We start from the raw sequence: 16,192 nt of genomic DNA on the forward strand, positions 1-16,192 counted from the left end.
TCGACATAGAGACAAACAGACATGCAGACAGACAAACAGACAGACATATAGGCTAGACAAACGGACAGACATACTAATACACACCAACCTATCAGCCAGGAATCCAATGAAGGCCGCTCCCACCAGCATACCCAGCATATACACGCCTTGGTATGTTGCTCGCAGGTATTTTCTCCCGCATACCAGCTGAAACTGAGGTATATCCATCTGTCAGTTTGGCACCACCTGGCCATACTGGACCTTGTGTGTGAAAATCTTTAATGTGTGACTGACTAACAGGGCCACTTCTAGATATGCCCAAACCTCAAAATCATTTCTTGGTAGTACTAACCTCCAATGTTTGTGTGTTTGTGTGTGTGTGTGTGTGTGTGTGTGTGTGTGTGTGTGTGTGTGTGTGTGTGTGTGTGTGTGTGTGTGACTGGGCATATGTATGTGAAAAATCTTTAAGGTGCGGATGACTAACAAGGCCGCTTCCAAAGATGCCTCCACCTCAAAATCACACCTTCATATGCGGTACTAACCTCTGACGTGATGGTGGATGAGAAGGTGGAGGAATTGAAGATCCACTCTGTACACTCCTCCTCCACCAAATGCCCTGTTCTATTGTCAATCACCAGGTAATTACAGGTGGGGCTGAGGGAGACAGGTAAGGTATTTATTATCATCATTATAATTAACAGTGGAACCTTTTTTTGTTATCATTATCATCACCGTTAAGAGCAGTGTCAGCATCATTAGTCTTGTTACGAGAGAGAGAGAGAGAGAGAGAGAGAGAGAGAGAGAGAGAGAGAGAGAGAGAGAGAGAGAGAGAGAGAGAGAGAGAGAGAGAGAGAGAGAGAGAGTTGCTACAGGGAAGGAAACACGAAAAATGAAGAACCTAACCTAAGAGTGTTAATATCTTACTCATAAACGGGTGTGTCTGGATCAGTGGTGTTGTAGGTGGTATTATCGGGCGTGGAGGTGGCGTTGGGCGGGAGGACGGTGGTGTGGGCGTAGGCGTGGGCGTGTGGGGGTAGATGACAGGTGTGGGGTACAGGTGCAGCCACAAATGCTCCAATCACAAGCTGGTACGCGATGAGTGAGTACCCTGAATTGTAAAGAGAGAGAGAGAAAAAGAGAGAGAGAGAGAGAGAGAGAGAGAGAGAGAGAGAGAGAGAGAGAGAGTTGATTTTATGTTTCTGATTAAAAATATCCTTAATAATAGATAATTTTGCTTTTAGGAATAGATATATTAGGGTCAAATAGATAAAAAAAATAATCTTTCTTACAATAGGACAATAGGTCATGGAAAAGAGACGCCTTCATGTGGTGGCACTGATAAACCCATACGGCTCCACTGCCTGGTTCTAAAAACGTCCCTCAGCTCCCTGCCTATCCCACTAAGCTAGGATGATGGACTGAAGGAGAAGGATAACGTAAGCCTGCAGTCCACTGGGTTCACGTTTCAGATGAACCTGCAGCTACTACTACTACTGCTACTACTACTACTATTACCACTACGGTATTACTATTACTACTACTACCATCACAACCACAGCCACAGCCACCGTCACCACCACCACTACGACTTCCACCACCACCACCACCACCACCACCACCACCACCACCACCATTACTACTACTGCTACCACTACTACTACTACTACTACTACTACTACTACTTCTACTACTACTTACAATAAGAAATAACAGCAGCGTAAACAACAGTCCACTTCCCGGTGCCCATGACAAACAGGATACTATCAAAGCTGTCACCCTCCATCTTGATCCTCTCATTCAGCCTGCAGTCCACTGGGTTCGGGTTTGAGATGAACCTGGGGCCACAGCAAGAAGAACCACCTCACTACAGCCTCATAAAATCGCCTGAGAGAGAGAGAGAGAGAGAGAGAGAGAGAGAGAGAGAGAGAGAGAGAGAGAGAGAGAGAATAAATAACTCACAGTTCCCACACAGTTTAAATAGCGTAACCAAATTAGTGCCGAGAGAGAGAGAGAGAGAGAGAGAGAGAGAGAGAGAGAGAGATCAGAGTTAGTTGCCACACAGGTTTAATTGTCATCAAATAACTATATAAATATTCCAGAACAAGTAATTTACTACGGGAGTACAGGTAATATCGGAACTGTTGATGTAGTTTTCGAAGACATCTGATTTCCCAGTAAAATTCGAGAGACAAGTCGCCTAAGTCATGATGTTACGGAGATGGAGAGTGGTTCAGCGATGCCTTGCGAATCCACACCGGGGAATGATTCGTGTTGAGCGAACCTTCGACGCCCGAAGTGAAACGGCTCAGAACAAGACTGGATTCTTTGTGTTTCGTTTTCCCCAGAGTCTCCGCCCGCCAGTTTTTTTTTCCAAAGTTACTGTTCGGGGTGAAATCTACGTTAATACGAATTTTTATGCTGCTTTTTCACTCCCACAGAATTGTATATACGTTTCCGCACATACAGTGGCAAAAACTGGCTTGGTTTGAAGTCTAACAGAGCCAAAAACTGCAACAAACGAGGCAAATATTTTCAGAGAGCAACGCCTCCCCACCCTGCAGTACATGGCCTGTGATCCTCTCTTCACCCCCGGGAAAAAAGATTTGAATTCCACATGTCAGGCTGCATCGTTTCGCGCCAAATGCCTTCGAGAGGAGGGAGGGGATGGGGGATCGGCTGTGGGAGGCAGGACAATGCTGGAACAAGCTAGTGACTCTGATGTTGTGTGTGTTGGAAGATATGTCATTATTTGACATTTTAAAGCGTTCTTGGCTCCTGGGAACTTCGCTAGACTGGTGTTCTGCTAGTATAAGGTAAGTGAGAATGTTTTGGTATATCAGAATGTGTTTATTTTTGTCAATATTAAGCTTAATAGCACTCATTATAATCTGATTCACATTCGTTGCATCTTATCTGCGTTAAGGTATTGATGTGGCTGTGACTGAAAGATTTAAGGAAAATATTCTGAGTTAGTTTGGCTAAAAGAAGAGGATAGAGAATGAAAGACTGTTTAGGAAAGTGTGTGTGATTGAGGTGGAGGGGAGAGAGGGTGGGGGAGACCAAGGATGAGATGGAGGGATGGAGTGGAGGGATGTATGTGGCATGTGAGGGAGGGGTGAACTGGAGGCATGGCAGATAAATGGCAGAGGACAGGGCGGTATGGAGGCGATTTGTTTGTGGCCACCCCTTAGGAGATTAAGGTGGATGGCTATAGATACTGTAAATATATAGATAATTTGTTTAGATGAGAATATATATTGATTTTTAAAATTGTTCCAATATATTTTTGACTTGTTTGTTATAGATGGAACGAGTGTGTTTGTATACGGAAAGAGTTGGTATGTGGGAGTGTCTTTGGTTTAGAGAGAGAGAGAGAGAGAGAGAGAGAGAGAGAGAGAGAGAGAGAGAGAGAGAGAGAGAGAGAGAGAAAAAAAATCGTCTGGAGGGAGAAAGAACAAAGCAAACCAGAATGTCATTATATTTAATTGTTGTACACTGACAGCGATATGAAGCACGCGCGCGCACACACACACACACACACACACACACACACACACACACACACACACCGCTCGTTGGTGCAGTGGTAACGCTCTCGCTTGCCAACTGGTGGACGGGAGTTCGCGCCTCGCTCAGGTTGCGAGAAAGTTTCACTGACGAAGTGGGTGGTTACTGTCCCCCTTGAGCAAGGGGACGGGTGTGTTCGTGTGTGGAGGTCACAGCCTTGCCCTTAGATCGGACTATATGAGCTCCCAGCTCCCTTCCGGGAGGGTAAAAGCTGACCCGGTGAATTACACACACACACACAGTCAAAATAGAGATCGCTTCCACCTTGCACAGTGGCCGACATGCAACACTGCACACACACACACACACACACACACACACACACACACACACACACACACACACACACACACACACACACACACACACACACACACACACACACACACCTGCCTCATACCTATTGTTGCTAAGCTTTTTTTTTTCCTTCCTGCGTTGCTTACCATCAAATATTTTTCATATTGTTAAAAATAGATTCGTTTATTTTTTTTCCCAGACTGTATCATATTTTAGTGTTTATTGTTTTTATGCATAGGGGTTCCGAAGCATATTTTACTTAGCGACTTATTCTCCTATTTATATCTCAGTTTTCTTCTATACACCACTGATGGTAACTATGTAGGTACAACAAAGATATAGGTATTATAAGAGACTGTACAGTATATGTTAAGGTGTAATATCCAAAATAAATCTCTAAGGAAGAGGTGTTAGGGAGTCTCTCGTGCCGATATGAAAATAATATATGTTTAGGAGCAATAGGTAGACAAAATCACCAAGGAACAGGCATCACGGAGCTCCTTAAAGAGTTCCTCGAATGAATTAGGAGTGACATGCAGTTGCTTTATACGTGATTCAAGCCCGTATGAGAGAGAGAGAGAGAGAGAGAGAGAGAGAGAGAGAGAGAGAGAGAGAGAGAGAGAGAGAGAGAGATTAATGGCTGTATAAAAAGCAGGAAATCGTGTGTGTGTGTGTGTGTGTGTGTGTGTGAGCTGCATAAAAAGCAGGGAAAGGTGTGTGGAGGAGCTCTGTGTATGTATGTATGTGTGTATTGTTATGGGGTGTATATCAAGGTGCACCCTTAACCCTTAATTAAGCACCAAAAGGGATAAGATAAAGTTTGCAAGAAAACTAACTTAACTTTACTGTACACTATAACATACACAACCAAAGAAGAAACCAGGGTTCGTTTTACAAAAGGACGGATTCATATAGGCCTCAGAATACAAATACTGTATAAAACAAGTTATTTCTTACCTAACCAGAACACACTCAGTGGAGGCTAAGTACTCACAAAGCTCGAGGAAGCGTGGACACTTCGAAGGTTAAATCCAGATATAAATCACACACTAGTGTAAATGGGGGAGTGAGCCAGAAATGGGAAATGGTCCACAAAACAGTGTATTTTATAATCAAAGTCACGTATTGAGTAGTGTTGGGGAAAAGTGCAACACAATGTGACAGAAGTGTAACGTGACAGTAAATGTGTACAAATGTGTACAAATGACAAAATGTGTACAGGGATGTGTGTACAAAATGAGACAAAAATGTGTACAGGGATGTGTGTGTACAGAAAGAGATACAATGTGTCTCTTCACACTTTCCTGGAGCTTATAAAGGAGACTTACTCCACCTTTCTCAGCTAATTAACCACTAGGCTGTCTTAAAAACCCTGTTCATACAGAAACAACTGAGGCACCTGCTACAAATGAGGGCCTCATATACTCCACACAGGACCAATTGCGTGCCATCAAGAACGTGACGAAAGCGCCATTTAGGCTTCTAATTGGCAAACATCCCTACTTTCCTCCTCCCACATTATGTCACATCCACACTTCAAGGACAAGAGGAACTTTCTGCGTAATTTGTGAGAAAAACATCTGGTGTGTTGTCAGTTGAGAAGGCAAAAGTGACTGCTGGGTAAAGACAGCTGTGGACCAGGGTCATCCTTTACAGGCAGCGAGACTGATAGGAAAAAGATTTATATTCTTAATGGCTCGCTTATCTCTCCTTTCATTATCACCTTATCTTCTATTTCACCCAATCGCTACTGGGGTAACTACGCCAGTGACAGTATGTTTGTTTGTGTGTGTGTGTGTGTGTGTGTGTGTGTGTGTGTGTGTGTGTGTGTGTGTGTGTGTGTGTGTTTATATTCTTACGCACACACAGCCTCCCTTACCGCCACATGACAAGCGACTCAAAATTATCCCACTGTGTCAAGTACACAAATTCCACTAACACCACATCTGCATCACACTAAACTGCATAAATCGCCGAGGAGGATGCGTTGAGAGAAAGCCTAACACTCTTATAATACATCTACTTATAATACTACTACTACTACTACTACTATTCTACAATTACAACTTACTTAAAACCATCTTGCACATTTAACCAAACAAGAAACTTCACTCTTTTGCTTGTCTATCAGAATATATAATGTCCACAGTAATAAAAATAGACAATTAGATAAATGAGTACGCTAAAGAGGTCCGTGAGGTGAAGCAAGGATTCCATGGGCTAGAATGATTTATCGATGAGTGTGTGGCCCATTTTTTAGGCATCCTGTTCGTAGTTCTCACACTTTAGCACTTTGTCTTTCCTTGTTTCTGGTTCCTACTTCATCTCATCCTTAGGTAGGGAGAAAATGATGATGATGATGATGGTGATGCCGGTGATGATGATGATGATGATGATAATGGTGATGGTGGTGGTGGTTGTGTTTGTAGATGATGATGATGATGATGAGAAAAAGCGAGAAGGTGAGAATGAGGATGATAATTATGATGATAATAATGTACGAGAAAAAGTTAGAATGATAATGATAATGACGACAATAATAATAATAATAATAATAATAATAATAATAGTAATAATAATGAAGATACCGATTCGCCAAACCTTCAAGAAACAACTTTGTCTTAAGCAGTTTCGTCCCAGATCTCACTAACTTAGCACTCGATCCTTCTCCTTTGACTGTCAGCTGCAAAATGGCCCTACACCTATACCTACACCCTATACCGACCCCATTATAGCCTTCAACTGCATTTATAAACGTTCCTAAGCATGAGGTGTATGTGAGATTGTATGTAAATTCTCCTGTCTTCACCTCACAACTGTCAATCAACCCAATGTGCTTGAACCGTATTTATATAGGCTTCTAAGCTCAAGGTGTGTGTAAGATTGTTTGTAAATTCGCTTCTCTTCATCTTAAAGTTATCTGTCAACCCAGTGCACCTCTGAACTGCATTTATAAAGGCTCCTAAGCTTGTGGTGTGTGTCAGATGGTTTGTAAATGCTCCTCACTTCATCCAAAAGCTATCAGTCATTCTGAAATTCAATCTGAGCTTACAGTACAGTGAAAATATATGATAAACAAACGATTATTGATTAAAAATAGTTTTAGGGAAGCATCTCACTGTCCTCTTCTGTATAAATTCTTTCCAACATCCCCCTAAATCGCTAAAGGAGAGGTGTTAGGGAGCTTCCTTTACCTACGAGGCTACGGTCCTCTTCTGTGTTACATAAATCCTTCCAATATCGCCCTACTCTGCATACATTACGTGGAAAATGATCTTAACTAGCCATATCCAAAAATAAATCGCTAAGGAAAAGGTGTTATGGAGCTTCCTTAACCAGCAGGCCTAAATATTAACACTGATACCCTTAACCCTGTGTTCTAACCCCTTCCAGACGATTTTATTCAGCTGAGAGTGAGTCATAGGAGCCTGAGAATGATAGATGTCAGATAGATAGATAGACCGATAGATACAGATACGTGGATAGATAGATAAAAAGATAGATAGATATAGATACTTAGGTAGATAGAGAGAGACAGACAGATAAATAGAATAATACATAGCCATCCAAAGAACGTAGGATAAATAACATAGCTTGAAAAGACACGCATATATTTTTTCTAAGTCACATTCTTCTCCTAAAACACGACCCACAGGGGGCTGAGAAATTAAATATATCTAAAAGGAATGAGTATACACATATATATTGATATAACTTAATAGTATAACAAAGAATAATAACAAAACAGCATATAGTCTTTTATTTAGAAGGTAGAGGAGTGGATATGTGTTTGTGGGTGTGTGTGGGTGTTAGAGGGGATGGATTTGTGTGTGTGTGTGTGTGTGTGTGTGTGAGAGAGAGAGAGAGAGAGAGAGAGAGAGAGAGAGAGAGAGAGAGAGAGAGAGAGAGAGAGTGAGAGAGAAATATGTACAATATGTGGATATGTATGCATCTATGTTATGTGTGTGTGTGTCTGTGTGTGTGTCTGGGTGTGTGTGTGTGTGTGTGTGTGAGAGAGAGAGAGAGAGAGAGAGAGAGAGAGTGAGAGAGAAATATGTACAATATGTGGATATGTATGCATCTATGTTATGTGTGTGTGTGTGTGTGTGTGTGTGTGTGTGTGTGTGTGTGTGTGTGTGTGAGAGAGAGAGAGAGAGAGAGAGAGAGAGAGAGAGAGAGAGAGAGAGGGAGGGAGAGTATGTGTGTGGATATGTATACACTTATGTACAGTGTGTGTGTGTGTGTGTGTGTGTGTGTGTGTGTGTGTGGTTCTCCTCTTGGCACTAGGACATCATGACCCTGACATCAGCAGGACGTCGTGTCATCCACGGGAATAGGATTATTGATGCCGTTCCTGAAAAAGAAAAAAATCTCCATCATCATCATCATCATCAACATCATCATCCGCAGCATCACCACCACCATCATCATCATTACCTTCCCCCCCCCCTCTTCCTCTACCTCCTTCTACTCCTCCTTTTCTTACTCCTCCCCTTTCCTCCTCATCATCATCCTTCCACATCACTCACAGTCCACCTTGTCGAATAACATCGTCACCTAATATGGGTACTGTCACCTGATATGAATCTCTCATTACTTAATTTGATAGTTCCCACCTGCTGTGATTTAGCTGTGACCTCACCTGACATTGGCCTTGTTCGTGGTGTCAGAGGTGTTGGCAGAGATGTTGGCAGTGTTAGTATACACCCCTCTAGATTATCCAGTATTTCCTCATCTGATGAATGTTGTCACCTTTGTTGTCAATTATCTCATCCATGTCACCTGATCTAATTGTGTGACCTCCCCTGACATTGGACTTTTTCTTGGTGTCAGAAGTGTTGGCACAGGTGTTGGCAGTGTTAATAAATCCCTCCTACTCTTAATCATCCAAACATTACCTGATCTGATTCTGTTGTCACCTATATCATTAATGTTGTCACCTAATCATTGTTTCCACCTCACCTGACATTCAACTTACTCTTGGTGTCACAGGTGTTGGCAGAGGTGTTGGCAGAGGTGTTGGCAGAGTCCCTCCTAATCTTAATCACCCAAACATTACCTGATCTGATTCTGTTGTCACCTAATTCACAAATGCCACCTGGTCATTGTTTCCACCTCACCTGACGTTCAACTTGCTCTTGGTGTTAGAGGTATTGGCAGAGGTGGTGTAGGTAGTGGTGTAGCCCTCCAAATCAGCGACTGTGTCTGGTAATCGCGTGTTCTGCGTCTCCCACAAGGGCAGCACAGCCAAACCCGCTAGTAGTGCCGCTATGCCGAACACCACAGAGATGCCCCAGGGATATTTGGCGTCCTGGGAAGAAAAGATAAGAATTTGCCTGTCAGCTTCACGAGAAATGTTAAAGGAGAGAGCTATTGTTTGGGGTAAAGGGGAAGTTTATGAAGCTACTGGGCATGAGGAGACAGTACTCTCTCTCTCTCCCTCTCTCTCTCTCTTACCAATGCACTCATAATGAAGGGCGCGACGATAGCACCAGCTCGGGAGGCCATCATACCAGCTCCCATTCCTTGCGTTCTCAGCTCGGTTGGTATTAATTCCAGGGAGTAGAGGAAGATTACGTTGAAAGCCGCTGAGCTGAACATCTTCCCTATCATGAGGAGGAGGATCGAGAGCCACTTGAGACCTGTGAGTGGAGAGAGAGTAAGATCTGTCAGTAGGGGATGATACAAATACACATACACATATATACGTCCATGGATAGGTAGATACATAAAAGCACGCACACATACATACATACGAGTAGATAGGTTCACACAAACACACACACACACACACACACACACACACACAGAAAGCCAACCAACCAACAGGGATGAGACGTTGAACAGCTAAAATAATCGATAATCATAATATTGCTTTAAAAATATGATAATAAGGTTAAATAGGTATGGCGGTGGAGAGGAGAGGAGAGAAGGGAAGAGGAAATGAGAGGAGAGGATGGGAAGGGGGAGGGGAGGAGAGGGGAGAAGAAAAGATGAGGGGAGGGGGAGGAGAGCTGAGTAGAAAAGAAACGCAAGAAGAAGGAATACAAATGAGAGAAAAGAAAGATTGACAGATAAACGGAGATGGAGAGAAAGCCAGAGAGATACCAGACAGAGAGACAGCCAGACAATAACACCAACCTTCAGGAATGAGAGGCTGGGCCAGGAGTGATGCAGCACAGATGAAGAAATCCACGATCAGACTCTTCCTAAGTCCAAAATATGCCACAACGGGGATGAATATCGTGGTGGAAGGAAACTCAGCCACAGCTACGATGGCACCGTAGAGGAAGGGGTCCACTCCCATCGCAGAGGCTCCGAGGGTGAGGCCAAAGAACGTCATGGCGCCAACGAAGTACTCTATGCACATGACGATGGAGATGAGGCGGAGTTTGGGGGTCCTGTGTGGAGGGGATTATGCCTGGTAATGCAATGATGAAAGGCATGACCACATAGAAGTAATTTGGGCCGTTCTATCTATCTATTCATCTACCTGCCTGTCTGTCTGTCTGTCTGTCTGTCTACCTACCTACCTATCTATCTGTGTATTTATTTATCTATCTATCTATATACATGAGTGGGGTGTCCGTGGATGTGGGAGGGTGCGGGTGGGCTTGCGTGCTTATTTGTTTATTTGTGTGCGTGTGTGTGTGTGTGTGTGTGTGTGTGTGTGTGTGTGTGTGTGTGTGTGTGTGTGTGTGTGTGTGTGTTTCTACCTAGAGATACACAGATCATACAGACCTAAAGAGTATGATGGCCCTGTCCAATACAGCCTGAGCCCAAGATTTTTTGCCAGTCCCTGCGGCACTCTGTTCTCTCGCCGACACCGCCTGAAGGGGAAGGGAGAGGCATCATCATCATTATCATCACCATCATCATCATTAGCGTATCATCATCATCATCATCATTAGTGGTACCATCATCATCATTAGCGTATCATCATCATCATCATCATTAGTGGTACCATCATCATCATTAGCGTATCATCATCATCATCATCATTAGTGGTACCATCATCATCGTCTTCGTCATTCTAATCGTCGTCATCGTCCTCCTCCTCATCATCATCAAAATTATCGATATCATCATCATCACCATCCTCCTCCTCCTCCTCCTCATCATCATCATCATCATCACCACAATGACGCAAAATATACTATGCTCTGCCCAGTGTGGCGATTTTCAGAGAGCAATAAGCTTCTCAGAATGTTATATAAAATCTTCAAAGTTCTTCAGCCAAGATATAGAACGATAGCCTATGAGTATAATGTAGTTCTTTCACATTAACTTGGCCCAGATTTTCGTCCTTTTGCGGCTCATTTCACGTAGCTCAGTGGCAGAAAAAGACGATACTGTTGCCCCACATCCATTCTGTAGAACTTCTTCGTGACCAGCATCATATTCAAGTGTTAATCAATTGCTACTGCTATTCAAGATGGAGGGATGGCAATTTTAGGCCAGGTTAGAGTAAAAAGAGTATAGGTAGAGGGAATTATTATTGTTAGGGATGGAGTAGCTTGTTTTATTATTATTATTATTATTATTATTACTACTACTACTACTACTACCATCACCACTGCTACTACTACTACTGCTACTATTACTACCACCACCACTACTATCTATCTATCTATTGCCAGACGCCTTAATTCCGTAGGGGGTGGCCACAAACAAATCGCCTCCATGTTGCCCTGTCCCCCGCCATTTCACTGCCCTGCTCCCAGCTCACACACCCCTCTCTCATATACCTCGCCACTCCATCCCTCCATCTTCACTACTACTACTAGTGTTATTATTATTATTATTATTATTATTATTATTATTATTATTATTATTACATGCTGTTGAATTTGCTGCATAATGGCGAGGAGTTTTTCGTCAGATGGCAGTGTTACTTTGTTCCATCTTGCTGCCTTCTTGAGTTCCTTTAGTGCCCTCTGGTGCTGCCCTACCACCGCCATCCAACGGGGGGACTCTCCTAGCAGCCTGGAAATAGATAGATAGATAGATGGATAGATAGATAGATAAAGTCAGGAAAGTGCAGTAGTCCATCTGTTCTAACCTGTCAATCTCGCAACTTCAGTGCTGAGTCTTCGTGATAAATCGCTTAGGAAAAGATATTAGGGCGCGTCCATACCCTACGAGAATGCGGGCCAGTGACACTAAAGGTTCAAACGAAAGGGCAGATGGAAAAACACACAGAAAAGGGGACAGAAAAACACAGAAAAACTATAAATATGATCTCTGATACCCAGGTGTAGGAAACTTAACGGAGGGCGGGTAAAACACAGACAAGGTAGGAAAATAGCCGTCTACACAGGACTGGGGAAGAGAGATAGAGAGAGAGTGAGACAGGAAGGGGTACACAGAGAGACACAGAGAGAGAGAGAGAGATAAAACTAACCACAGAGCAGGTAGAAACAGGAAATGAGGCAGAGGTAGAGCCTTCTGCATCCACTTCCGCTCTCTCTAAACGGAGGTCCAGGAGAGACTGATTATGAGAGACAGAGAGAAAGACAAGGAGAGGCACACAGAAATATAAACAAAAAGAGAGAAACAGAGAGGCAGAAAAGGCAGAAAAGAGAGAAACAAAGAGGCAGGAAAGGCATAAAAGAGAGAAACAGAGGCAGAAGATGCATAAAAGAGAGAAACAGGAAGAAGAGCATAAAAGAGAGAAAAACAGAGGCAAAAAAAGCATAAAAGAGAGAAATAGTGAGGCAGAAAAAGCATGAAAGAGAGAAACAGAGGCAGAAGATGCATAAAAGAGAGAAACAGGAAGAAGAGCATAAAAGAGAGAAAAACAGAGGCAAAAAAAGCATAAAAGAGAGAAATAGTGAGGCAGAAAAAGCATGAAAGAGAGAAACAGAGGCAGAAGATGCATAAAAGAGAGAAACAGGAAGAAGAGCATAAAAGAGAGAAAAACAGAGGCAAAAAAAGCACAAAAGAGAGAAACAGTGAGGCAGAAAAACATAAAAGAGAGAAACAGAGAGGCAGAAAAAGCATAAAACAAACACAGAGGCAGAAAAAACATAAAACAAAGAGGCAGAAAAAATCATACAACTAACCATAAAAAGGGTAGAAATAGGAAGCAAGGCAGCGATATGGCCGTCTGTAGGTATCTCCACTCCCTGATCAGGTAGGCCCAAGCGCTGAACAACATGGTACCACAAGACCAGGTGAAGAACTGGAACAATCCTACCCTGGAGCGCATCTTAGGCTCTGTCACCTCGAGAACTGTGGAAGAAAAAGGGAGGGGTTAGTTGGGGTGCTTGTCTGGTGTGTGTGTGTGTGTGTTTGGGTGTTTGTCTGGTGTGTGTTTGGTGTGTGTTTGTCTTGTGTGTTTGTGTGTGTGTCTAATATCTTCGTCTCTCTCTATATATATCTATTATCTCCATCAAATCTATCTACCTACCTATCTACTTGTCTATAAACACATTTCTCTATGTAACTATCCAACCCTTAATCCATCTATCTATCCACCCACCCATCCATCCATTCATCCATCCATCCATCTATCTGTCAACCCATCCATCACTCCATCCATACCTCTACCTAAATCTATCCATCCCACCCATCCTTCCATCCATCCATCCATCCATCTATCTATCAACCCATCCATCATTCCATCCATACCTCTACCTATTTCCATCCATCTATCCATCTATCTCCGTCCACACATCCTTACCCAATATATACCCGGTCTGTAGCGAGGTGGGGTGCATAGAGCCCAAAAGAAACCTAGCTACCAGGAGCGTGGGTATGGAGGGTAGCCAGGCCGATCCCAAAGCAATCACAGCGTAGGAACAGGTAGATATGGCGATCATTGTCCACCTACCGTACCTGCAAAGATAGTAGTAGTAGTAGTGGTAGTAGCAGGGGGAGGAAGAGGATGTCCTAGTATGCCTTCACCTAAGGGAACTGACCCACAAAGGTGTTTATAGTTTTACCTGAAGTTTACCTGTGGACGAAAAAGGTGTCTTAATTACGTTTTCACCTGAACCTTACCTGTGGACTAAAAAGGTGTCTGAATTTTGTGGTAGTAGTAATAGTAGTAGTAGTAGTAACAATAACAGTAGTAGTAGTAGTAGCAGTAGTAGTAGCAGAAGCAGTAGTTGTAACCTCAGGCTCATCCGAATGTAAACCCAGTGGACTACAGGCTCTTTTCCCCTCACCTCCAGCCCACCATCCACCTTTCAAGGGATAGGGAGGGATGATGCTTACTTGTCAGCCAAAAATCCATTAAATCCAGCTCCGACCAGCATCCCAAACATATACATGCTTTGGTAGGTGGCCCGTAGGTACCGCCATTGACAAACCAACTGGAACTGAAAGGAAATTATTGTTAGGATGAGATAGCTTGTTTATTGGTATTTTAATTGTTATTATTATTATTATTATTATTATTATTATTATTAGCATTTATTACATTATTAGTATTAGTATTGGTATTAGTATTATTGAGGCCCTATGCATCCCCGAGGGTGCTACAGGAAATGATTGATTAGTATTATTGTTGTTGTTATTATTATTATTATTTTTAATTATTATTATATGATTATTATGATTATTACTTCTACTACTACTACTTCTACGATGACTTCTACTACTACTACTACTACTACTACTATTACTACTACTACTACTGTTACTGCTGCTACTACTTCTGCTACTCCTACTAGATATACTGTACAGTTCTATATCCTCTCCATTAGCACTTTTTCGTGACTAGCATCATGTTCTAGTGTTAATCTATTGTTACGTGTCAGCATTTAAGATGGAGAGAGGGTAATTTTCGACCAAGTTAGAGTGAAAAGAGTATAGATATTAAGCACTACGAGGTGGATTATTATTCATGTACGCCTCCCTACCTACCTCTGAAGTGACAGTGGAAAGAAAGGTTTGATTCTCGAAATGCCACTCAGTACACGTCCTCTCGTCTACCTGTCCTGTGGTCTCGTTTTGGGCCAGGTAAGTGCAGGAGGGACTGAAAACAGGTGTGAATCTAATTAAGGGAGGAGTTAGGCTATCATCGACATCACCATCATCATTATCAATATCATCATCATCATCATCATCATCATCATCACCATCACAATCACCATCATTATCACTATCATCATCATCATCATCATCATCATCATCATCATCATCATCATCATCTTTCATTATCCTCTTCATTACCAGAGTTCCTTCCTAAACACCCATCATCATCATCATCATCATCATCATCATCATCGTCTTCAGTACCTTAGTTCTTTTCTTAACACCCATCATCATCATCATCATCATCATCATCATTATCATTATAGAAAAAGAAAAAGCAGAATTACTGATCATAAAATTAACTCACTCAACATCAGGCTCGGCGGGTTTGGGGGTGCTTGTGGGCGTATTTAGGAGTGTGGGCGGGATGTCGAGGGCGGGGGTGTGGGCGTGGGCGGGCGGGATGCAGGTGTGATCCACGTGGGGTGAGATAAAGGCGCCAGCAACGGTGTGGTAGGGCAGGAGTGAGTACCCTGGTAGTGTGAAAAATAAATAAGTTTCCCCTGTTAAAGTTAAAAATATATCAGTTTACCATACTTGACTTTAGAAAATGGGAGACATAGATAGATAGATAAAAGGAAAATACGCAGAGATAGATAGGTAGTAGACAGATAGACACAAAGCTTAAAGAAAAACTATGGAGAAAATATCGTAGGACAGACAGACAGACAGATAGAGACAGAGACAGACATTTATATCTTCCAGTCTTGTAGACGAGAGAGAGAGAGAGAGAGAGAGAGAGAGAGAGAGAGAGAGAGAGAGAGAGAGAGAGAGAGAGAGAGAGGGATTAAAACAGATCAAACTGGAGTAAGAAATAAGTGACAAAAAAGACTAAATTAGTACAAAATAATCAAGTTAGCATAAAATAAGAATAATTCAATTTAATATAAACGGAATGAAAAAGATGATTATAGGCAGGAAATGGTCTAAAAATTACTCAGATTGGAAGCGTATCAAACCAATGCAAATCTGACCCCCCCAAAAAAAAATCAATTTAACCAGATAAAATGAAACAGGGTAAGACAGAGTATTAAAAAGTCAATATTTACGTGATAACATTTGAAAAGTAGATGCACATATAGGGGAGATTACAATTACTTCAAAATTAACACAGAAAATGTAGAGAAATTGGTGAAAAATAGGGTAGACTAAAGAAAAATAAAAAAAACATCCACGACTTACAGTATCCCATGGCGACGACGAACAAAATATTCCACTTTCCGGTGCCCAGTTTGGTCAGAATGCTGTCGAAGTCGGCCCCCTCCAGTCCTCTTCCTCCATCCCCTCCTTCCTCACGTCCCTCCAT

At 42.4% G+C, this 16,192-nt stretch overlaps 2 protein-coding genes across 2 annotated transcripts in view; both read right to left on the reverse strand.

Annotated features, from left to right (window-relative positions):
* LOC145416463 (organic cation transporter protein-like) overlaps positions 1 to 1,762 on the reverse strand; it is a 50,116-nt gene extending 48,354 nt beyond the window's left edge. The window contains exons 1-4 of the mRNA XM_080285420.1: positions 1,678 to 1,762; positions 904 to 1,051; positions 522 to 633; positions 89 to 192 (exon numbers count right to left, since the gene is read on the reverse strand). Of these exons, the coding sequence (XP_080141546.1) occupies positions 89 to 192; positions 522 to 633; positions 904 to 1,051; positions 1,678 to 1,762 (449 nt within the window). The remainder of the gene's footprint in view (positions 1 to 88; positions 193 to 521; positions 634 to 903; positions 1,052 to 1,677) is intronic.
* Positions 1,763 to 2,189: 427 nt separating this feature from the next.
* On the reverse strand, positions 2,190 to 16,192 carry LOC145416465 (organic cation transporter protein-like). The gene is made up of 12 exons (XM_080285421.1): positions 16,069 to 16,192; positions 15,194 to 15,359; positions 14,716 to 14,827; positions 14,065 to 14,168; positions 13,529 to 13,683; positions 12,909 to 13,077; positions 11,682 to 11,829; positions 10,585 to 10,673; positions 9,985 to 10,244; positions 9,301 to 9,485; positions 8,964 to 9,154; positions 2,190 to 2,358 (listed from the first exon to the last, which is right to left on the reverse strand). The coding sequence occupies exons 1-12, from the start codon at positions 16,190 to 16,192 to the stop codon at positions 2,190 to 2,192; spliced, it is 1,872 nt and encodes a 623-aa protein (XP_080141547.1).

This window comes from Coenobita brevimanus, chromosome 106 (genome assembly GCF_032717465.1).
Source record: "Coenobita brevimanus isolate Jiangsu-jjx chromosome 106, ASM3271746v2, whole genome shotgun sequence".
Lineage (NCBI taxonomy): Eukaryota > Metazoa > Arthropoda > Malacostraca > Decapoda > Coenobitidae > Coenobita > Coenobita brevimanus.

Excerpts from the sequence above, each read along its gene's own strand:
- LOC145416465 (XM_080285421.1), bottom strand. The coding sequence starts at position 16,192 with ATGGAGGGACGTGAGGAAGGAGGGGATGGAGGAAGAGGACTGGAGGGG. Across the intron at positions 14,828-15,193 it reads CCCGCCGAGCCTGATGTTGA|TCCCTCCTGCACTTACCTGG; the intron begins GTGAGTTAATTT and ends ACCTGTTTTCAG. Across the intron at positions 9,486-9,984 it reads CCAGCCTCTCATTCCTGAAG|GTCTCAAGTGGCTCTCGATC; the intron begins GTTGGTGTTATT and ends CTCCACTCACAG.